The 24787-nt window shown below is 40.7% G+C and overlaps 1 protein-coding gene across 1 annotated transcript; it reads right to left on the reverse strand.

The window, feature by feature from the left end:
* Nucleotides 1-6201: 6201 nt before the first annotated feature.
* On the reverse strand, nt 6202-17676 carry Capsl (calcyphosine like). Its single transcript, XM_052159786.1, has 4 exons — nt 17540-17676; nt 10433-10610; nt 9453-9662; nt 6202-6478 (listed from the first exon to the last, which is right to left on the reverse strand). The coding sequence occupies exons 1-4, from the start codon at nt 17674-17676 to the stop codon at nt 6377-6379; spliced, it is 627 nt and encodes a 208-aa protein (XP_052015746.1). The 3' UTR covers nt 6202-6376.
* Nucleotides 17677-24787: the final 7111 nt, after the last annotated feature.

The following is a 24787-nucleotide window of genomic DNA, read 5'->3' on the forward strand; positions in this document are numbered from 1 at the left end:
TGCTACCCAATGGGCAGCAGCTAGGTGCACGACAATTGCTGTGTCATAGGTACAGGATCCACACTTCAGTCTGGCCAAGAAGTGTGTTTTTGATTAGATCAACCCTGGCTATCTATGCTAGGTGACTGCACTGAGAACAAAGAATAGTAATTATCATCCAGCTTCCCTTCCTCCACCCCTCAGTCCCTCCATCTCTCCCTCTATACCTCCCTTTCCCCCTCCCCTTCTTTCCTCCTTGTTCTTGGCCTCTCCAATTCCTTGTACTAGTACTAGAGTTATTCTATCCCTCTTGATCCTAGAAGCAACAACTTAAGACTGAAATGAGGTGAAGTTCGTAAGCCTCCTAGGTGAACACAGTCTGACCCTGTGGAAAGACTAGAAAGAAATAATAATAGCAAATTGTGTCTTAATACCTTATTCTTGGCTGTCAAACTGGTAATTTTGTGAGTAATTATGTCATGCATTTGAAAAGACTCATAACTTTCAGAGCAAAATGTTAACAGACGTATCATACCAATAGTATTTATAAATGACCCTGAAGCACAATCACTTTACTGTAATAAGGTCATCAATAAAAACACACACAGCTAGATTAAAGCAGGCACAAAAATAAACACTTGCCCAGTCCCAAACAATATACATTCCTGTTAACTTCTATACAGTTCATTAAGGTAAAGTATCCTATATTACAATAAAGTATTATATTTTTATCCAAAAAAAAACCCCAAAAGCACAGCCAGGGAGCCTGAGGAAGCAAGTTACATGTTAGCTAATGAGAGAAAACATACTTTGGAAATCATTTACTGGCACAGTTAGATGTTCTCTTCTTTTAAAACAGTTGCTGTTTCTGACCTTTAATTTTAAAAAACAATCTGCCAAGTCATAACTTGTTAAAGGAATATCTCTCAGAAAGTACTAAATGATGTTTTTGATAAATGTCTGAACTGGTAGCTCACAGAAATCTCAATTTCTGGTTACTAGAGAAGATGTCAGTTGTTCTCATCATAATAAGTAGATAACATCATATACATAGAGCTTACCACTAGAAGCAAACCTTAATTTAAATAAAACATTTAGCATGATTAATATAAATACCTTCAATATTCTTATTTACCAAGCAGAATGCTGTTTTGAAACCAGTGTTTATTTGATTTCTACTTAAATGCTGCCAAGATAATATTTACATATGAGAACATCTCACTGTAGAGAAAATAGCTTAAGAGACAGGTTTGTGATAATGTGACAAGTCACCATCAGCCTGGGACTGTTTTAAAAGCTATCTGAGACATTTTTGCTGCTAGAATACTGATTATATTTACATGCAAATAAGCATCTCCCATAAATATAAGGATATAGGAAGACACAGCCCTTCTAAGTATTGTTATATTACTGATTTTTTGTTTTGGGGTTTACTTTAGGTGAAATAAGAGTGAATTTCTACTCAAACACTTTCGAAATAACGAATCAGTTAAGCTCCAAGTCTCAGTAATTTAATGCATGCACTTCGAAGCTTTGATGATGATCTTAAGTAAATGTGTTTTGAATGATATTGCTAAATGACATCTGAGACATGAGTAAGTATGAAACTTGTAGAATGGCACTTTATTTCTCTGTTCCCTTGGTAACAAAGGGAATGTCCTGGCTTAGTAAGGCAGAGCCCGCCACTAGATAATACCCCATATTTGTGATGTACTTTGTCCCATCAGTGTAGAAGAGCCAAGACCCAAGAGAGCACTGGAAGGAGCAAGGCACTCTTGCATCCGTCATCTTGTTAGGTTCCCTTTCTGTTCTTAGTCTCTATCAGACTGCTGGTTATCATGAGTTCTGCACACAGCCTGAGCGTTTCTAAGATACCAGTCTCTGGTATCTTAGAGCACTAGAGAAAGATGCTATGAGATCAATACCAGTGTCTGAGTGCAAAGTAACAATAAGGTCAGTAAATTCTGTTCTGAAGAATCAAGAGAAGAATCCAATACATGTGATTTAAAAAAAAAGATGACCTTTTGAGGGTTCTTCCTGTGGTGTACTTTACCTTACTGCTACATGTGAGATCCACATCAGAAACTCAGCTGCCAGTGGGTGGTTTATATTCTCAGTGAGTTTTACTTCCATTACATTTTTTTCTGAGGGGAAGAAAAAACTGGCTTTGGCAAAACAGGTGTGAGAATTAACAAGAAGGCTGCAGTATTCTCAGAGAGGAAGGGCTGCTTCACCACAGCCCCTCACCGCACCAACCCAGACGCCAGAGAGAATGTCTTCTCACAACAATGTTCTCAGAAGCCCCATCAATCATTTGCTTACATATCTTTCAACAGATTCCACCCGTCATGTATTTTAGAAGAAACAATTCGAGGCATTAACTTGGTGAGTTTTCTTTTGCTAGAACAAAAGAACTAAGCTAGCACACAGTTTTCATCTAAGCAACTTGGAGGAGTTAAACTGGGATGAGAAAATGGTCTGTCAAACTAATCTATTGTTCAGCAAATCCTTGGAGATTTTGTTTGTATGTTGAACCACATCATTTCTAAGATTTAAAACCTTGTTGCTGTATTCAAGAGGCCCTTAGTTTTAAAAGCCCCTTCAAAAATCCCTGTTTTCCCTTTGAGTCAAAAGCACTTTTATGACTGAACTTTTCTGCTTAGATTTCTTTAATTAAAATAATAACAATTTCAAAGAAAATAAGCTTGTTGGACAATTTGGAAAATTGGAAGCTATATATTTTGTGTTCTTTACTCAAAATAGAATTGCATAAATCTAGAATATATGAGTCACAGGATGCTAATACGATTTAATCAAGCAGGAGTAGAAGAGTACTCATATGTCAGCTAACTCTTCCCTCGATTAAATATCAACATAACAGACTAACTGTAGGTAGATTTGCGAAGGTGGGTCACTTCCTGCTTGTATTCTCATGGTCCAGTGAGGCAATTTACATTGGCCAGGACAACTGAAGGAAAACATCTACCATCTGCCCCCACGAATAGGATATGCACTTCAATATGCTTGCATTGTCAGGGCAGATTGTCAAGATTTGTAATTCCTTCACACAGCACCATATGATGGGCTCTACCTATCTACCAGAAAGGCTACGTGAAAGTTGGAGAGGGGAATTTCAATGCTAGGATAAATTCTTTCCCCACCATCTCTGATCTATTAACTGTGGCAAGTCAGTTTGTTTTACAAGCCTCTGGTGGCATCAAATTTACTGCCCCATGTACACTCCAAAGAGCATGAAGTTCAGTAAATCATTATACCTATTTTTACCTTCAAGCCATGCTGAGTCATTATATTTCATGCTGAGTCAGTTGGCAGGTGATATGGAGGGCGGCCATGCCTGCCTTCCACATGATGTGAGTCTGAACTGTAACTATGTTCGTGCATATAAACCACACGGAGCAAGTGAACTGCTATGCAGGGATGGAGAAAGCCTACCAAGAACAAGTGTGGTGAGAAACTAGTCCTTCAGACTGAGGAGGGATTCTGCTCCAGTCTATACCAAATTCAACACATCTTCCTTGTTTGCACTGAGACTGGAATCTAGCTCTTGATAGTAACTAAGTCTCTTCCCATTCTTATACAACACTATGTTCTGAAAGACACTTTCCAGGTTAAGTATTAGTAGCATTGGCTTGGTCAGGAGATTCTAACTTGGAAATGTCTATAAGCATTAGTTTTATTTCATTTTTTAAAAAAGCTGCTAATTCCACTCTCTCTTCTTTCCTGTATTGGGTCCACATCCAGTAGAAAAGTCTTCCCTAGAAATGTGTTTAGGGGTTTGTATTGTGTTCTGCCTTCTAACCCAAATGGCTACTTCTCATTTTATAGGTAGAATTCTGTTTAAAATCTGTGTGCTAAATAAATTGGAAGCATGTTTATTAAGTTGTTCAATAATATCTTTAAATGTCTCTTCTCTCTCTTCCTTCCATAGCTACTAGGAATGAATTAATAAGTCATTCTTGACTCTGTTTAAGAAATCATAGATGAGACCAGAGGGAGGTTTCAGTGTTCCTTGGAGGTCATGTTCTTAAGAGACCTTGTTTCTCTAAGGCGAGAAGGCCTTAGTGGAATCTTGTTCCTGAGTCCAGAACTTAAACCTCTGGAAGAGAGGCAACTGAGTGTGCACGGTGAGACAAGGGTTATCTAACAGTAGACCATTGTGCCCTGAACCCCCATAAGACAGGAAGCAAAGTATCACTGGAAGAGACAAAGCTGATAACCACAACCCAGGCTCTGCTCAGAATCACATGCTTATTCAATAGCCCCCATTAAGCAAGACATGAGTCATACCCAGAATCAAAGATACAAATCTTTCTGGAGCATTAGGCTTGATATTCACCATGCCTAGGACACAGGAGACTTCTTCTGAGCCACAGTTTGCAGGCTTTAAAAAATGATAACTTTCTGCATAGTTGTGCGTCGTATATGACTTATAAATGTTTTCTTGTTACATTTGCTATTGTTTTTCCTGCCATTCTCTAAGAAGATGTGTTAGTAAATCCAATGGTACATATGGCTTGTAAAATTAGTGGAGTGGGGAGAGAGGAGAGGCTCACTTCCTACAGCATGAAGCCATTCAAGCACCAATCTCAATGTGGTATATCTACACAATGGAGTACTATTCAGCCATTAGAAACAATGAATTCATGAAATTCTTAGGCAAATGGATGGAGCTAGAGAACATCATACTCAGTGAGGTAACCCAGACTCAAAAGGTGAATCATGGTATGCACTCACTAATAAGTGGATATTAACCTAGAAAACTGGAATACCCAAAACATAATCCACACATCAAATGAGGTACAAGAAGAAAGGAGGAGTGGCCCCTGGTTCTGGAAAGACTCAGTGAAACAGTATTCAGCAAAACCAGAACGGGGAAGTGGGAAGGGGTGGATGGGAGGACAGGGGAAGAGAAGGGGGCTTACAGGACTTTCGGGGAGTGGGGGGGCTAGAAAAGGGGAAATCATTTGAAATGTAAATAAATTATATCGAATAAAAAAAAAGTAAAAAAAAAAAAAAGATAAATGCCTCTTTTCTAGCCAGTATTAAGATAAGTAAATTGATCTTCCCTAACAAGAAGCAAAACAAGATACACTAATAAAGAATTAATATAATTCCACACTTTTAAATCAATATCATTCCCAATATCAACTTAGAGGACCGTGTAAGATAAGAATTAAGTAATGGGTTGGGGTAAAAGTTAGTGTCTTGAGACCCATTTTATAGAGCTTCTTAAAGTCATAAGATCTTGAAGACACCATTAACCAAATCTATGTCCATAAGCCAATACCTAGGAGCAGTCAGAGATGGGATCTCTGCAAGGGACTTCTAAGCAACAAAAGCAGCTAGAATTCCTTCTAGTATCACAACCAGAGGCTGCTCACTCCTTTGTGTCCATGAGGAGTAAGAATTGCAGCTTCAGGCACTGTATCTCTCGTTTTTGAGGCTTCCAGTAAATATTCATTAGCCCCTCCTAGGTCCATTCTCACATGTCAACAATACACAAGCAGGGCTAAGTGTAAGAAGGAGGATTGGAGTCATGATGGAAACTGCTTTGGAATGTTCTTTGATTTTAGTCTGTGCCACACCCATGCTCTTTAGGTGGATAGAAATGTCCACAGTGTTGGCTGACAGCAGACAAACATTGCACAAAAGGAAAGTTTGCTAGTTACCACGGTGAAGCAATTCCACATAAAATAGTAGAGTCCAGCCCAGGCTCAGAACTCCAACCACCGAAAAGTATTGAACAGCCATGGGTCTAGCATTCAAAGAAATGGTGTCCAGTCTCATATCTGTCTTTCAAAAAGAACAACAGAATCAAATAAAATAATAGGCATGTTCACTCTGTCTATCAAAACAAGGCTTTCATAGACTTCAAGGTCTGAAACACCAGATTCACTTGGTGAAATTATGAATCTAGTATATTGTTTTTTTCTGATCCCAAAACTGAGACTAAAACCCTTACTATACCAATAGAGGAATTCTTATACCTGGCTTAAAGGTGAACATACACTGGTTATCTGGGCAAACATACAATCAATAATTAAAATATTCAAGATTTCATTGATGACCAAGGCAGACAAGCCACAGTTGGTTAAGCACCTGTGTGAAGCAGTCACAGTGTTAGGGAATTAAGAGATGTAAATTTAATAATTCTTATTTTAGAGAGAAGGAGATGGTTTCAAAGGAGTCAAGTCCACAGCGAATTACTTAGCAACTTTATTTCTGCCCTCTTGTCAGCCCTAGAAAATACAGTGTGTTGGCAAAGAAGAGCCTTTGCAATGAACATGAAGAAAAGAGCATTCTGAGTTTGGGGGTAGAGTTTGATCACTTGGAGTCACGTGACTGCATACAAGGCCTGGTTTCCAGGGACAGGTCTCTAGAGCTTCCAGGCAGTCGTCATCATGATGATGAAGTACACATCTGTGTCAATGGACGCACTTACACCTGCATAGTAGTTCATGAATTCCTCAGGGGTCACCTGGAGTGGAAAAGTCAGAAAGAGAAAGAACACTTTGCTTCTTGTTTTAATGGAGGCCTTCCTTCCATCCCTGTAAAGAGAAAGGGGCAATCCCACCAAGAATTTATTCCTGTGTGATTACAGCTGAGGCACAAACCTTAAAGGAAAGGAAAGATGAAACCAAGTTAAAGATCATGGTAAGAGTGGCTCAGGGCAGGAGGAGAGTTGACTCCTGAAAATATCCAAGCCATCCTAAGTGGAGAGAGACAGAGAGTCATGGGATGACATCTTTTAAGAACTGAGACTTGTTAGTTCAGACACAAGAGATTAGACTCAGAATAGAAGCTGCGTGTCCTTCAGCTGCAGTTAATACTATCTTTCTGGGACATGTCAGAAGCAGGCTATGTCCAATGTCAGGATAAGCGATGTCTTGCCTTTCAACCAATGCTTTGTCCTACAGGTGAAAAAAGTGATTTCTAGTAAAATGCATGCAGTTTTCATGCATTTCTTAGGTATGAATTCCTCATTCAAGGCTGAGAGTAATCAAAAACTACCTTCCGCAGCTCTCCTCCCAGCCCTCCCCAGCTTTTCCTCCATGTGCTGCATATGACTGTCTGCCTGGAATATCAGCAGATGTGTTTATCCATGTTGGGATTCATAGGACTTTGGGGGAAGTCTCATAAGTTAGTAGGAGTTAGCAGCTTCTAAGTCAAAAGACAAAATAATCACAAGAAAGGAATTTGATAAAAAACTGAAGAATTGTTTCTAGTCCGTAACAGCTTAAATCTGTCCGACTAATCTTTGGAACTATTAGTGTCTCTTTCATGTACTGTTGGGGCTCATTGACCAATAGTAAAATTAAACAAACAAACAAAAAACCCAATAAACTAACCAAATCTATAATCTTCCCCAAACTTCTTCCCTCAAGACCAGTGAAAGACCTTAGAAAAAATTATCCTGCATTCAGTGAACAGTGGATCTGTGGTGATGAGTCTGTAAATACAAATAAATAACATATATGTGGGATTTGTTCTCTGTGTGAAAGTGTTCATCTCAGGGTGGTATTTTTTTAGTCTACAATATCTTATGTTTTTTAGGATGTTATTAAAATTATAAAAGTTTGAGGGCTGGAGAGATGGCTCAGCAGAAAGAGGACTGGCTGTTCTTTTAGAGCACCTGGGTTCAATTCCCAGAACCCACAAAAGATTGAATCACTCTGATGAACACGTTTATTATGTCTATTAAATAAGATATCTGTAAAGCCTTAGCAAATAGATAGTTGATAAGTGTCCAATAATACTGTTCAAATTTATTGTTATACTAAATAAGGCTGTGTATATATATATATATATAAAATGTTTAGTAAAAATAAGCTTTTTATATGATTTATATGTAAAAATCTAAAATATGTGTGTGTAAGAAGACATTAAATATGGGGCATATATTAAATATACAAAGAATTAGGGTACATCTTCCCAAAAGTCAGGTTCTGTGGTTCTTCAGTATAGCCAATAAGTTCCATTTTACACACACAATGATAATAAAGAGTTAATATTCAACATTACCAGGCTTATGATACCCAAGCAACATCAAATATTGTAACTACAGAAAAAAAAAAACCTCAATAACCTTTTGAGAATTTGAGAGATCATCATGACTGATTAAGATAAATGTCAGAAGGAGATGAAATGGGGACGTTAAATCAGTTGACTCACAAATGGCTACTTGGACTTGTTAGAGACAAGGGCAGCTGACATTTCCCCTGTGACAAAGAGGAACCACCTGCAGGAGGAACAAGAGACAACAGGGACCCATGTAGGACTGAGCTATTAGGGGAAATGGCAGTTGGCTATTTTTCTCTGACATCTTGGAGATCAAAGACAGCAGTATTAGAGGAAACACACTGTTCTGTTATTTCTGTCCTAGACATTTGGATACCCAACAGACGCTGGGACTCTCTTATATCTGCCTCACAATTTCTCAACCTACAAGACACAATTTCAGCTACTTCTCCATGTCTGTCTGCAAAAAAAGTTAGCAGGAAGGGAACTTCCCCTTCTTACCTCCCTCCCAGTGATAATAACAAGTCATCAGGTTTTCTGGGAAAGGGAGGGGGAAATTCCCTACAGAGGGAGGAGGCTTCTTACCATAAGCACTATTTCTTCCTAGTCACTGTCCAAGTTACCTTTTCTGGTATGGCCCAAAGGTTCAAAGGTTGGGCTCTTATTGTTGTTGCTGCTGCTGCTGTTGCTGCTGAGGCTGAGACTGAGGAACTCCCCTCCCCCAAACTCATAAACCTCAGGTCATCTAAGACAAAAACTGCCTCCAAGTGGTTAAACAGGTAGTTTATGCATCTTATTCCATCTCTCCAATTATACAACATTTTGTACACTTGAAGGTAATGATCATTGAAGATGGAGTTGCTTTTGTCTTGAAAGTTCACTGTAATTTAGATGCGCAAGCTAATCTCAAAACTGACTAAAGACTGAGTCAGGGTAAATTCTGCTCTCTGGGATTTCCATTACCAATAGCTCTTTCTACATAGCCAAGTGTGAAGGCAAACAATGCTCCTAAGGGCAAGAGTAAAAGGAGCCAAACATCCTGAAAGGCCTTGTGAGTCTACTCCAAAGCATCTTGGTCCCATTTAAAATCAAGCATGCTTTTATTGTATTCATGAGAATATAGCTAGCTGTACATGGGGACTACAGTAATGATGAGATGGGCTGATGTTCAAAACAACACATTTTCCACGATGAGTAATTAGTAGCTCACGGATCCCCTACCAAGAAAGCGATGCCTGTTTCATTACATGTTGAAATGAATATTTTATCACTTTAGTTTGCAACAGTTCATATGGCCCTAAAGAAACGTTTTCTTCTATTTGTAACAGTTATGGTGTCAACATGTTGAGCTTTGTGAGGCTCTGAACCTATTTCTTACTTACAATTTTATTTTGGGTAAACAAATTGCATTTAGATTCATCTCTTTCACTTACCAATCCATCTTTATCATAGGGTGAGTCAAAGTTATCCAGAAATTTCCTGAAGACTTGTTCTTCTGTCCATTCCCCATTTTGATACTTTGGATGATGTTTGGCGTTATAAACTTCACGAAGGTCTTCGATGGTTATAACCCCATCTCCAGTTTTGTCTAACTTTCTAAAAGCTTTCATGATTACCTCTTTTCTGGCTCTGGACATTGGAGGCTAGATAAATTTAAAAAAAAAACATGTGGAAAAATGTATATGCAAATGAGCCTGTACTGGAGCAGATGTGATTACTTATTCCCCTCACTGATATGAAATTGCTTGCTTACCACTAAGTGAGATGGTTCAGAAAGTCCCTCAGCTGCTTCACAGCCTTCTGCCCACACCCTCTGAAATATGCTAGCAAGTTCTGAAAACAAATCCTTGAAGTAGCTAACCCAAAGCACAAGAAAGCCAAACTCCTCAACAGAAAATACTGATGCATGGGAGTCGGGCTGGGGACCACGCTTACTCCTCTTTTTCCTTCTTAACTTTTTATTGATTCTTTGTGAATTTCCCATCATGCACTCCAATCCCACTCATCTCCCTGTCCCTTCATACCTGCCCTCTGTCCTTGCAACCTCCCACCCCCCAAAAAAAACCCAGAAATTATAAACAAGCAAATGAGTAAATAAATAAGAAACAACAACAACAACAATAACAACAACAATCTTGTCTTGGAAGCTATGGTGTGTCACAGTGTGTCACACAGTATACCCTTTTGTCCAAATATCCTTTACTTACAAATGTTCACGGCAATGAGTGACTGGTCTGGTTCAAGGCCCCTGGCTTCTGCTACACTATCAATACTGAGTCCTCACTGGAGCTCACACTCTCACACTCCTTTTTCTTATTAGATATTGTCTTTATTTACATTTCAAATGTTATTCTGCTTCCTGATTTCCCCTCTGGAAAACCCCTTATCCCCCCCCTTCCCCCTTCACACTTACTCTTAATGTGAGAAGAAACTCATTGAAGTCTATTGTTCCATTTCCATCCCTATCGAATCTCCGGAAAAGTTCTTCTGCTTCTTCTTTTTCCATGACCACAGCATAGTCATTTAAGCCTTTCAGAAATTCTTTGAAATCAAGGGTTCGGTTGTTATTGTCATCCATAATCCGAAACACTCTGAAGATAACAATATGAACCAAAAATAATAGCAAAAAAAAAAAAAAGGCCGAACAGATAAGAACAGTGTGTAAGTGTGAAGATGCAAAGAGTGAACCACCCCTCCTTGTCTTTAAAATGTAGAAGTTTTAGATTTTCTACCACGGCCTCACTGCCAAGCTCAGAGGCTTTACTTTTCACTTCATACAGGAAAACAAACTTCAAACATACATGTGTATGGACATACAAATGCACAGAGAAGATACAATTGCACTGTTTGATTCTAAGTGAGTGTCACAGACAATAGTTTGGATCTATTCTGTCTCCTGAAGATCTAGGTGTGAAGGCGTGATGTCAGTGATATGTACAGCTGAAGGTTAATGATGCCTTAGGAGGCCTTGTGGAAGGAGGTCAGAAGACCGCAGTCATGCCTTTGCAAGGGATAATTACCCTTGCCTGTTCTCTAGGCTAAGGCACTGCCTTGCCACAGGCCCAAAGCAATAAAGTTCAATGATCTGAGACTGACACCATCAACCAAAATGAACTTTTCCTCCTCATATGCTTATTGCCTTGTTATAATAATGAATAGCTAGTAAAATTGGTAACCTTTCCAGAAATTCATGTTTGCTAATAAACCCTTAGTTTCCTTGTCTACTTAAAGAAATGGCAAAAAGTATAAATAATTGAATCATAGTTTACCATAGTTATCTTGGTAAAATCTCTAGAACCCAATATTGAGCACAAATAAAGCTTCTAATTTCTCCACCATATGTGCATTGAATGCATAAATTATATGGTTGCTACGTTAGGAAGACTATGCTTAGAAACACATTGGTTATAGTCAAGGAATCTAATCATTTCAAATACATGGTACTTACTACTTTTATGGGAGAGATGATATATCTTCTCATTGATCTTGTGGATGCTTAAAGACTTTCTACAAATTTCATAGCACACTGTTATGATCTTACTCTGCACAGCCCTTTCCCTTCTTTCCCACCATGCCCCATTCCCTATACAAAAGTCCCAAGAATTGTGTTTTTCACTCATAAGAGACAGAATTACTCTTTAGGATTTCAAAGAGATGAGCTTGTCTTCTATCTCTGCAGTGACACCAGCTATGTAAACTTGAGTGTAAGTTATTCCTGCTCTGGGTCTTACTTTTCTATAAAAGTCTACACTGCTGATCCTTCATTTCTAGTTAACCCCAAAATAATATGCAATTTCTAAGTTACAACTTACAGTTTTCTGTTTGCTAGTTCTGCCATGAGGGATTCAGATACAAATGGCATAGAAGCTCATGCCTGACAGAGGAAGGAAAGGAGACCAGCAAGGTGTAGAAAAATGGATGATGCATGTCTATAAAATGAAACAATGACACCATCTACACTGAATAGCAATGCAAAACATAAAAATAAATAATTCTTCAGTTTCTTATTCCTTTCCATTGCATATATTAAAAAAACAGAAAGAACACTTTGAATATTGAATAAGCACACCATACAAACTTGAACATGGTCTATATATGGTGGTAAAGACCATCTGTTTTATATCATAACAACAATAACTCTACTATTATTCTTCAACTAGATGAGTGAATGAATAAATTTTCCTTTCTGTAAGAAGTAGTTTCTTCTTTAAGTGATAAATGTTTTGAATTTGGTCTAATACCTGTATTATTTTAATTGGGTTCCTTAAATTGCACAAGAATTCTTATGTAAGATGCTGAGGGTCACTACCCCCAGTTAGTTCTGACTGGTAAATAAAGTTGCTGGTGACCAGTGGTTGGGCAGGGAGACAGAGGTAGGACTTTAGAGGAAGGAGGATTTAGAACCACTGTGCTGGGAAAGGAGGAAAATTAGGTATGAGACGTGTAGGACAGAGAGACTGCCAACATGTAAGAGTCGGGGATTGTGGCCCAGGAGAGCTATAGGCCTGGGTCCAGGGCAGCCAGGATGGAATACAGATTTTAGTAAGTAAAAGTTTGGGAATATGGGAGGGGAGAGGGTGCTAGCCATGTGGAGGTTTTGGAGTGGCCAGCCATTGAGCTATTTAAGGCATATTAAAACATAATAAAATAAAAATAAACATATTAAACAATGTGTGTCTTTCATTCAGGAACCCAGAACACTGGGACGGGTAGTGAAGAAAATGCACCACCACCACCACTGGGGTAATTTGTAAATAAATTTACAAAATTAATTAAGTAATAATTAATTAATTATTACAGATAAATTTTAAACAAATACTGTATTGTTAACATATTTTGTATTATTCAATAAACTTCAATATCAGTTGGACATGTATAAGCTGCCAAGTGTTGGATTAAACTTGTAATGTGAAATACATAGGTGAATAAAAAATTCTTTTTTTCTTTTTTTTATTGAGTATCTTCTTCATTTATATTGACAATAGTAAAACCTTTCCCAATTTGATCCCTCCCAAAAGCCCCCTTCCCCAAAGATCCCCTACCCCTCCTCCCACCCCCTGCCTCCATGAATATGCCCCTCTACCCAACACACTCTCACCTACCCCCTCAACCCCACTCTCCCCCCATCCGTTTCCCTTTTTGGGGCCTCTATTGAGCCTTGACCAAAGACCACTCCTCCCACTGATGCCCAACAAGGTATTCCTCTGCCACATTTTTGGCTGGAACCATGTGTACCCCTTGGTTGATGGTTCAGTCCCTGGGAGTCATGGGGTGTCTGGGTGTCCGAAGTCATTGTTCTTCCCATGTGGCTATATACCCCTTCAGCTCCTCCAGACCACCCTCCAGATCCTCCGTTGGGGACTCCAAGCCCAGTCCAATAGTTGGTTGCTAGTTTCTGCCTCTGTATTTGTAACGCTCTGGCAGGGACCCTCTGGAGACAGCCATGGCATGCTGCTTTCTTATCATAGTGTCAGGATTTGGTGACTGTTTATAGGATGAATCCCCAGGTAGGGCAGTCTCTGGGTGGCCTTTACTTCAGACTCTGCTCCACACATTGCCTCCCTTATTGATCCTGTGAGTATTATGTTCCCTTTCTCAGAGTAACCATAGCACCCTCACTTAAGTCCTCCTTCTTCTTGAGCTTCCTGTGCTGGGTGAATTGTAAATTGTTTATTTTGAGCTTTTGGACTAGCATCTGCTTATTAGTGAGTGCATATTGTGCCACTCTGGAAATCAGTTTGGTGATTCCTTAGAAAATTAGACATAGTACTACCTGTGGACCCAGCTATACCACTCCTGGGCATATACCCAGAAGGTGCTCCTACATGTAATAAGGACACATGCTCCACTATGTTCATATCTGCCATATTTATAATAGCCAGAAGCTGGAAAGATGAGGGACCCAGATGTCCCTCAACAGATGAATGGATACAGAAACTGTGGTATATATACACACTGGAGTACTATTCAGCCATTAAAAACAATGAATTCATGAAATTCTTAGGCAAATGGATGGAACTAGAAAGTGTCATCCTGAGTGAGGTAACCCAGTCACAAAAGAACGCACATGGTATGAATAAGACAGTCTATCCTTAAGGAATTTATTCAGAGAAATAGAGGAAGGAGGGAGGGATTGAATGAGGGAAGGATGGAGGGAGGGAAGGATGGTGGGAGGGAGGGAGGAAGGGAGGGAGGGAAGAAGGAAGGGAGGGAGGAAGGGAGGGAGAAAGAGAGGAAGAGGGAGAGGAAGAGGAAGAGAGAAAAAGAGAGAGAGAGAGAGAGAGAGAGAGAGAGAGAGAGAGAGAGAGAGAGAGAGAGAGAGAGAGAGAGAGAAAGGTGATCAGCTATCCTGAGTTCTGTCAAGGATAAGCATTTCAGATCAACAGTAGTTTGTAGGAGAGTCCTTGTCCATCTGTGGAAGCAAGAAGGTACCAAAGGTTCAAAAAGATGTAATAAACATGGACAAGTGGGTCCATAGAAGAATATAAATAATTTTAATCCCCTTAAGTTCTAAAGAGCTTAAGCTTTGTAACATGTTGAAAAGGTATCTGCATAGTTTTCATGAGCAGATATCAAAAGGTTAATATATTAGAAACCCTTAGACATGGCTGGTTAAAACGATTGTAATACAGAAACTTTGGAAGTGAATGAACCAGTTAAAGGGTTGTGATAAAAGTCCAGGAGACAGGATTGAGTGTCTACACATGAGCAACTCAGATAAAAATACGAGAAGAGACCTAAAGATACTGTCCAAGACAAAACATTGGTGGGTGGGCTGATGAAGATAATCCTCAATTTTCCAACTCAAGAAACAATGAGTGTTGGTAGCTCCATTTACAGAAAGAACTGACCCTTCTTGTTGTGAGATAAGTAAAGCAACTACCAGAGATTTCACTAGCTGCCAATTAGTTAAAAAATTAGCTCATATCTTTCTGATATAAGATACAAAGTAAAGCTCAAGAGAGATTTTTCTGCCCAGTGTGCACATGGGAACAAAGTAAGAGTGAGCTGTCTCAGCAGCACATAGGATATGTATGATGAATTCAAGGTGTTGCCACTAGAAACAGCAGCTAACTATATTTTTTTGGATACTAGGAATTATTTAAAGAAGAATAAATACTATTGAAATTCTCAAGATTTTGGCATCAAAAAGTAAAGATGCCAAAACAACAACAGTCATCTTGACGTTGACCTTAATAATAAATACAACAGGATGGGAAAATGGTCTCATGAGCCTATGTTTCACAGAATGGGAGTTCTGGAGATTGGCAGATGGTAGATACTGACTGAAGAGATAGCCTTCAAAGGCAAGGCTGCCTGGAATGGTTGTGTTTGTGGGGTATATTTACTGGAGTTCAGATTTAGAAGAAAGGAAAGTGCCTGCCTTTCGGTGGATTTTAAGGCAAGGGTACAGAGTGGGCTTCCTTCTTTATGAATTGAAGACAGACTTAGGGAGACCAAGGGCAACAATGGAGACAGATGGGAGTTTAAGCAGAAGGCCCAGGGTGAGTGGTATCAGCTCACGGGGGAAAGACTAGACTGGGTGAAGGTAGAGTATGGTGGGGATGGTGTGGGCAGCAGGAAGCATCCAACAGCATGATCAATACCAGAAGACAAGTCAGCCTTTCTCAGATGTCTGAACTGAAGACAAGGAAGTGAATCCAAGATGGAAGACATAGAGGTTGGAGCCACACAGCACTGAAAGCAGGTGGCCTGTGAGGGCATGACTGGCAATGTTAACACATCTACATCCCTGAGACAAACTTAGTCTAAGAAAGGCATGAAAGTCAGAATTTGTTTCTTGGGATTTTTTTTTAAGCACTAGGGATAAAGATTTCTGCAGCCTTTGGATGTGAGGTTGGATCCTCCTTACACAGACGTCCTGTACTTTTTTTTTAATCAAACATTTTCTTGTGTGTTCTCCCCTTTTTCTTCCAAGGTTATAGGGCACCATCCTGGGAAGAAAGGGGGCAGAGGCAGAAAGCCGGGTTCAGACAGTTATGAGAATGGAAAGAATGACCTCTGGAGACTGCTGCAGTAAGATGGTCTATGCTATTGTTTTAGGGATAGGGTATATAAGGGCTTTTTAGGGGGATAGGTGGCAAGTGCTAATTGGTCTTGGCATCAAAGAAGCAGGAAGGGCTGATTGGTTATAGTACAGCACCTAATTATCATGCAGGTAGGAAGCCAGGTAGGAAGCATGTGTGCTGAGTTATGCAGACTTGCAGCGAGTGCTATATAAGGTCACTTTTTGTACAAAGCCAGACAAGGCCACCTGTATTCAGGGACACAAAGATAGGCAAAGATAGGAAATCCCTGCTGAGAAAGGGAATCTCCCATTTTGCAATGAGCTCAGAAAGCCATCCAGTCATGGGGGAACTGCTATCTTAACAACAGGGTTCCTCACTAGTTGTACAAAGAAAGGCACATTTAGAAGATGCTTACTCTCTTAGTCTCTGTCCCTCCTGCGATCTGCAGAAGCTTGTCTGTCTATGATGTCACTAGAATATGTCCAAAGCCAGACTTATGCTATGATATTCAATATACTTTGTTAAAATACACACAAGATCCATCCTCATGAGACTCACGGTATCCTTTCTCCTCTGGATTTTCAGTCCTCATGTCTATTCACACCATCAAACATCAGAGAATATAAGAATCACCTGATCCACAGAATGCTACTGGGAAGGAACATTCGGTTAGCCCATGAGCAGTTACAGAAACAAGTAAGACATGACAGCCTGGCTGGAAGCAAACTCTTAGACGTGTTCGCCTGTGGCCAAGGCTGCTGGGCTTAATTCATTATATAGCCAGAAAAGACATTGGACTGCAGGTCATCTAGCCTCCACCTCCTTCCTCTATCCAACTCTGGGGAAGGCCTTTCTCCATGTCCTTCCAAGCACCCACTCTCCTACTGTGGTTTCCTTTACCTCCATTGCCCCAGGAACAATGGAAAAGAACCATGCATTGCTGAATTTGAGGTTAAGAATCAAATGTTTCATGAGGACTCAGATATCGGCGCTCTCAAACAATGCATTTCATAGATGAGAACCTGAGGCCTTATGAGGAAATAATTTGGCCAATATCACATCAGTGTAGTCAGTGAAGGACTTTCCCAGACGTTTCAGTTCTTTCTACTTCCTTTCACATCAACGTAAGGCTTTCCCAGACATTTCAGATCTTTCTACTTCATTTTCTTGTACCCCCAACTATGAGTGACTGGAAGAGATTGACTCCCTTAAGCACATAGCTTTGAATCTTTGATTCCCAACTGGTGGACATACCCAGTTCTCTCTCTCTCTCTCTCTCTCTCTCTCTCTCTCTCTCTCTCTCTGCTTCCTGTTTGTGTATCAAGGTGTGAGTTCTTAGCTACTACTTTAGTGCCACATTCCTTGTCGTGATAGTCATTGACACTAACCCTCTAGAACCATGGGTCCCAAACTAAACGTTTTCTTGCATAAGTTGCCTTGGTCATGTTTTGTTCCTGCAATAGAATTATATAACTATGACAGCGTCCTACCTTCCCAGTCCTTTGATGCCTGCAGAACCCCTGGCCAGGCACTGCAACCGAAGTCTTTCAATAGGGTCTGTGGCTGTGGAGAGCTTTTTCTTGGATTGGATTGCCATCTCGCGGTCATGGCGTGCTGTCCCTGCCATCTGAGAGAATCCACAGCATGTTAATGGAATTTACACCGCACTGCCACACTGCCTACCTCTGGCTTGGCAGCTGACAAAAGGAAACATATAGCTTTTCGTTTACCAGCACCCAAGTAACAGTCTCAACCTTCCTAGAATTTGCCATTTTGACTATGCCAATTGTGGCGTATTTGCAGTTTATCAAGTTTCAAGGATACTTGCTTCCTTCAAGGCAGACAATAACTAAGTACACAGCCACTTTCCAAATTCTTTGATCCTTCCAAAGCCTTCCTTCCACCATACAAACAGGTCCTTATAGAGGGAAAGGGATCAAGTAAGGGGACATAAGAAAGAGTTCAGAAGCTGCTAAGGATGCTAGGTTTAAACAAATCAGAAGTGTGTATACATGGAAGTGCCACAAGCCATTGATCCTGAACCATTCATTAGTAATAGTAAATTTCTCAGTATTCCCTTGTTTGAACAAAATTGTGTGTGCTATATATTCTTTTCATTTATAATGCTCCATATGGCTTTGACTCCACATTTAATATTCCCCAACTTGGATTAAATGCTAACTTCTTGGTCCAGCATTGTAGGGGAGTACCAGGGCAGAGAAGAAGGAGGGGTGTTGATTGGAGAACGGGCGGAGGGACAAGGGCTTATGGAACTTATAGGGAGGGGGGAACCAGGAAAGGGAAAATCATTTGGAATGTAAACAAAAAATATAGAAAATAAAATTTAAAGAAATGGTAACTTCTGTTGCTTCTGTTTTTACTGGGCTTCTCAATATGAGTGTTAGTGATGCTTAGCAGGAACTCATAGACTCCCTTTAGAATACCTAACAAGGTTTATAGGAAAATTGATAAACCCAATTCTCTCTCTCTCTCTCTCTCTCTCTCTCTCTCTCTCTCTCTCTCACTCACACACACACACACACACACACTTCCTCCATTTGTTTGTGTTTTGTATAACAAATATTCAGAAGTTGAAGAAGGCATCCTGAGCAGTCTAGACTTAGTTCTCAGAGCTTTTACTTTAGTAGAAAGAGCCCAAGACCAAGAACTTATAGACCTGAGCTCTGGTCTCACCTCTTTAAACCCATTCCTGGTGAATATGAGTTAACTCCCCAAAGTGTCCATCATTTACTGCTTATGACAGTATGGACCAGAGAACACACAGCACCAGGATCTGCTCAGCATCTGATGAGGGACTCCTTACTTCATCATGACGCAGAACACATCCCATACCATAGCAAAAGCTTGCTAGCTCCAGGGCCCCTTTCCCCTTTGTCAAGCCATACTGTAGCCATCATGGAGATCTCACCTTTGGACTTCCTTTAAATTTAACTATATCTCAGAGGTCCTACTTGAAAGTGCCATTAACATGTAAGCTTTAGAATTAAGCTTCTAGCACATGAAAAGTGCACATTAAAACTGGATAAAGTTTATACCAAAGTATAGACTGGTAAAATAAATGTCCTGTAAGTTCCCTCAAACAGTTGGCATTGTGCTTTGGAGGCCTAGCAGGTTTCTCCCTCCTCCACCATAGGTAAGAATAGGTAATAAATTCAAAGTAGATTTTTCTGGCACTTTCTTATGCAAAATATAAGCAGAGTTTGGGAAGACCAGATACTGGGAACCAGGACTCCACTGACTTCTGCCTTCTGAGGCCAATTCTACCAAGGCTGATGTAGACAGATATCTCTGAATATGAATTGATAAATCCATACGTGAAATTGCAGCCAAGCATGTGTTTGAATGCCCAATTCTTCTCCATAATTTAGTCCCTCAACTCATCAACAAACAGCCAATATTTACTATGTTGTATCCTTTCAATGTGCCATGTCAGGACAGAAGATGGGAGGAGTACCTGAAAGAGTTAAGCTCTTGAATAGCATAAACTCTTAATTTGAATTCGAGGCCTAATATTAAAGCAGAACAGGAAAAAAAAATTTTTCAGGACCTGGGGTTTGAGAGGAAGGCAAGATAGAGTAGTATTTCTGATAAAGGAGAGCAGCACATACTCAGAGGTCCAAGGTTTCAATGACACATGCAGCCTCTGGATACAATGTCATGATGTCACTGACACCGCAGCCCCCACTAAAGTGTTTCTGAATCCAAAAAAACCCCTTCTGACTCTTTGAGCACAACAGTGGGATTTGTCGGGTTGGACTTGGCCTACAAGGGTGATGCATGTGGCCACAGCACCACCATGTGTTGGCTCAGCATAAGTACCATTCCCTTGTCAGAGGCACAGTTCAGTCCATGCCTTCAAGGAATGTCTGAGAGATTCATTAGTTCTGCCCAGTTTGCTAGGTTTGGGGCAACATAGGACACAGAGGCCCTTTAGAGCCCAGAATCCCCCTCTAGGGATTAGTCCATTAGTGAACTACAGTTCATTTCAGGAATCCCCCTCCAGGGATTCATCTGTTATTGAACTACAGTTCATTTCAACAAGAAGGACACAGCTATCAGCTCAGCATAGAATTTCCAAGACATCAGAAAGGAAACGATGCCTGCATTTTACTCATAAGAGAAGGTAAAAAGTATCAAGGCTAGAGCTGTGAGGGTCCAACAAGGCAGAGTGCTATATATTTTAAATGGCTCCCAAAGTCTCCATTATCTTCTGCTTATGACAGTGTCAACCAGAGAACACACAGCACCCGGATCTGCTCAGCATCTGACAAGGGGCTTCTTACTTCATCAAAACACAGAAGGTGCCCCACACATAGCAGAATCATGCTGTACCACATGCTTTGGCCAAAGCAGAAGGGTAAATAACATAAGTGCGTCAATTTTTATTTTTATTTCCTTGTGTGTGTGTGTGTGTGTGTGTGTGTGTGTGTGTACATGTATGTCACATGTGTAAGGGTACACAAGGAGGACAGAAGAGAGAGCTGGATGGTCTGAAGCTGGCTATGGGCAGGTGTGAGCTGCCTGACATGAGTGCTGAGATCTGAACTTGGGACTTCTGGAAGTGCAGTATGTGGTCTTAACTGCTGAACCATGGAAGGCTGGTGGAGATCGAAAGGAAGTGTTAGAAGGATAGATATGGGGAAGAGTAAAACCAGCCAGGTAACTGACATTCCATCAAAAAGAGCTTAGAACAGATGGTGGGATGCAGGTGGACCACAGTGCTTACAAAAAGGAAGAACAGTGATGTAGAGAACCCTGTGGGTGCACTGTAGAGATGGTACAGAAGATGGGGTGTGTGGCCAGGAACATCCAATATGCTGCCTGGACCCTTAGGGCAGTGATGGATTCATTTAAAATGGCAAGTGACTGAACTTGGAGTTTGAGGGCAAGGGAGGACTAGGATTCCAAAGTTGTTGGTTGCCTCTGCCTCTCCCTACCCTCACCCAGACACACCCACAATGGCCAGTGAAAGGGACATCCACAGAGCAGCAGATGCAGTGACAGGGAGATCTGAAACAGAGGCTGAGTGGAGTAGCCAGCTTCAAAGGAGACTAGTGCACTGGTCTCAAACAGGCTGGTTCCATCCATCGCTCTCTGTACAGCTGACTGCTGCCCAGAGTTTTCAGCTGGAGATCCAGTGTTCTTGTCAGATAGGAAGGTTGTAAATGCAGGGACCTGCATCGGAGAGCATTTCTTTTCTTTTTTCTTTTTCTTTTTCTTTCTTTCTTTCTTTTTTTTTACAATAAAGATAACTTTATTTTGACTATTTTGTGAAAAGAGAAAAGAGTGATGTGTATCATAAAGAAGTTTTTAAACATACAGGGAGATAGATGGACAAATGAATAGATGGATGGATATGTAGATAGATAGATAGATAGATAGATAGATAGATAGATAGATAGATAGATAGATAGATGATAGATACATAGATACATAGATAGATAAATAGAGATAAAATAGACAGAGACAAATGTGTCTTTCTTTTATTTTTACTATTTTCCAGCTTATGAAAGCAGACATGTGCCCTTTCCTATAACATCAGATTTTTTTTCTTTTAAAGTTCATGATTTTTATTAGTCTTCCTTCTCCAAACTGTTCTCACACATGTTTATCAGGTCTATTCTGCATTAATCTTACCTCCTTCTTTCTTTCTTAAAGGTGCTGTTTAGGCTGATCTGTAGGAACTAAAGATTCAATAAGGTGCCACCTGCACTTCTCTACTCCATTGGGTTATCTTAGTGCTACCTGATGGCTGCAAACTGAATTATCCCTCCTTCCATCCTCCACTCCTCCTTCCCTCCCTCCTTCTTCTCTCCCTCCGCCTTCCCTCCCTCCTCCTTCCCTCTGTGGGTCCCCATGGCCTTGGTGAGGACAGAATGACATTGATCCTGCCCCTGGGACAGGGCCAATGAACTTGGGCCTCCACAAGTGTCCATGGCTGCCAAGAGCATAAGGCTTGTTTGTACACTGTTGTCTGTATTTTCATGGTCCTCCAAGGAATGTCCTCCCAGTTAATGCTAATGACTACATGATAATTAGAGTCCAGGAGACAAAGGTGTGGCTAATGTCTCAGCAAAATGGTAAATGCTGGGACCTTCAGGACAGCTCTTTATATACATATCTCCATACATATATATATCATTTGAAATATATATAATTTCTCAATTATGCAAAAATAAAAGGATGCAATATAAATTGTATAAGGGGCTTCACAGATCTAAAGGAACACAGGCAGCTACACTATGAACCAGCATGGCAGAAAGATACAAAGTCAGGCAGATACAAATGCAGGCCAATTCCTCAGATAAAATGTTATCCTAAGACAGAGCATATTTAGGCTCAGGTGCGGTAGAAACGTTAATTTCAAGACAAAGTCCCACCCAGCTATGTTTACAAAGGCAGGGGGATCTCTGAATTCTTTTAAAAGGTTAAAAAAAAAAGATGTGCTTGCTGTCTTTATGAATTAAGAGGTTACGGTATTGGGATGCTTATTCACAGGGTAATTAAAAGAGAACCTGAAGTGAATGACTGGATCGATATGTAAAATAAAAGTCTGGGCTTCTGTTCTGTGAGAGTTGCGCGATCCAGAGAAATTTTTTGGAATAGCAAGAGAGAACTGCTTAGAGAACTGTCTCAAGCAGAACACAGAGTTTGTCTAGAGGTCTCCAGAGAAAGCAGAACAGAGAGAAAGCAAGCAGGAAAGCTGTCTGCAGCAGAGCATAGGCTGCCAGCTCTGAAGCACGATTTGACTTCAAGTCTTTTGTTTCCCAGCTCCCAGACACCCCTTCCTCTCAGAACCCTTCTCCACAGCAGAGGCTGGGCCTTGGCCTGCCTCCCTCCCTCTCTCCCCCTTTACATAGCAAAGAAACTGGAAACACAATAGTAGACACAGTCACCTCACCGAAGAGCTCTCCCTAGTATATTTACCCACACACCACAAGACACCAGATTCTTCCACATCCAGTTTATTACTAATTCCAAAAGTGGGGTCTTTTGTATGCACAAAAACGAAACCTTGCCCTTGGTTTCCCTAATAAGAGGTCGAGGGAACAGAAGTAGTGTTTCCTTGCTCAAATAAAATTGAGAGAAAGGAGTCAATCTATGAAGATGCAGAGGGTAGAGGGCAGACATATAATGGAAGACCGAGCAGAGAATATGCAGGAGCGGGGTTGGTGAATATACACCATGGAAGGAAATGGATGCTCTCCTGGCTGATAGTGTGTGCTGCATTGATGGATTGGTCTCATTTGGTTTCTGCAGGTCTACCTTTGCTCCCTAATTCCTCATGTCCTGAGACACAGGGAATGTGTACTATGAGAAAACCACCCTACTGGGTGGCAGTCGCGTGAACCCAGTCTTTGTAAGTGCTGTTTTAGGCCTTTCTGTGGTTGTTAAGTATTCATGCCACCACATAAGACTATTTCAAAAAGAAAAAACAAACAAACAAAAAAAGAAATGACATAGAGTTATTGTAGTTCTGCAGCTTTAAAACATTGCTCTGTAGGAAAAGAATGGAGTAGGAAAGGAATCTACAAAGCAGGTGTCTACTGGTTAAAACAGAAGCACTTTAAGTGATCTGGGGGAGGAGAGCAAGCTGGCCTTCTCTCCAGTTCCTCTCCTATCTCTGTTAACTCAGACTTCATCCTGAGGAACAGGACCACAACTTTTGTTGCCTTCACATCCATTGCCAGTACAGGTTTGTTTTGCTTTGCGTTGTTTTAACATGTTATTGATTCTTCATGAGTTTTTCATCATGCACCCCCATTCCACTCACCTCCCCAACCCTTTGTATCTGCCCCTACCCTTGCAATCCCTCCACAAGAAGAAAATAAAAACATCCCATTGTGCAGTATGTCACAGCGTGTCCCAGAGTGACTTCTTGGTCTTCTTGGCCCCTGGCTTCAGCTACACTACCAACTGGCCATGGAGGGATATTAGTTACTGGATTGCTTCTCCTGCCTTTCTCAGCTTGCTTTCTTATAACTCAGGACTACCAGCCCAGAGATGGCACCACCCACAATGGGTCCTCCCACCCTCATCACTAATTGAGAAAATGCCTTACAGCTGGATCTCCTAGAAGTTTTCCCTCAAGGGAGGATCCCTTTTCTATGATAATACCAGCTTGTGTCAAGTTGATACACAAAACCAGCCAGTACATCTCCCATCTCTCTACTACATACTTGCATATCACAGTGGCTCATGCTGTAGGAAGGCACTTGGCTGGTAGAACTCTGGATGTCTTGTGCTACCTGAGGTTTATAGAGGTCAGCTGGTTTCTTGAGGTCTTCCACTCTCCCTTGCTACATAGCATGGCTGTGGGCTGTCCTCTGGTTGTCTACAGCCTGCACAGCCATGCCACATGTCAGCAGGCTAGCTTCTCAGTACAAGTTTGTCTTTTCAGTCACTCTGATAGGGTCTCAGGCTTAGCAAATGGCTTAAGCTAAGATCAGAGATAACAGCTTAAAGGCATCTCTCCTCACTGTCTAGGCCCAATGCTTGCTCTAAGTCCTATTTTTAGGGCTCTTTATATGCGTTACTGGTCTCTTCCTCTCTCTTCCCCTCTCCTGTCCCCTAATAAAATACCATAGACTGAACAATTTATAAAGAAATAAAGTTATTTTTTTTTTATTTCCTAGAGTTCTAGAGGATGGAAGGCCAAGAGTAAGGCGCTAAAGTTTAGTGATTGGTGAGACCCTCTCTGTTCTTTCAATGCAATG

This window comes from Apodemus sylvaticus, chromosome 16 (genome assembly GCF_947179515.1).
Source record: "Apodemus sylvaticus chromosome 16, mApoSyl1.1, whole genome shotgun sequence".
In the NCBI taxonomy this organism is placed as follows: Eukaryota; Metazoa; Chordata; class Mammalia; order Rodentia; family Muridae; genus Apodemus; species Apodemus sylvaticus.

Coding starts and splice junctions, on each gene's coding strand:
- Capsl (XM_052159786.1), bottom strand. CDS start 17,676: ATGGCAGGGACAGCACGCCATGACCGCGAGATGGCAATCCAATCCAAG. Junction 10,611..17,539: donor GGCATCAAAGGACTGGGAAG/GTAGGACGCTGT, acceptor TGTTATCTTCAG/AGTGTTTCGGATTATGGATG. Junction 9,663..10,432: donor AGTTTCTTCTCACATTAAGA/GTAAGTGTGAAG, acceptor AAATTTATCTAG/CCTCCAATGTCCAGAGCCAG.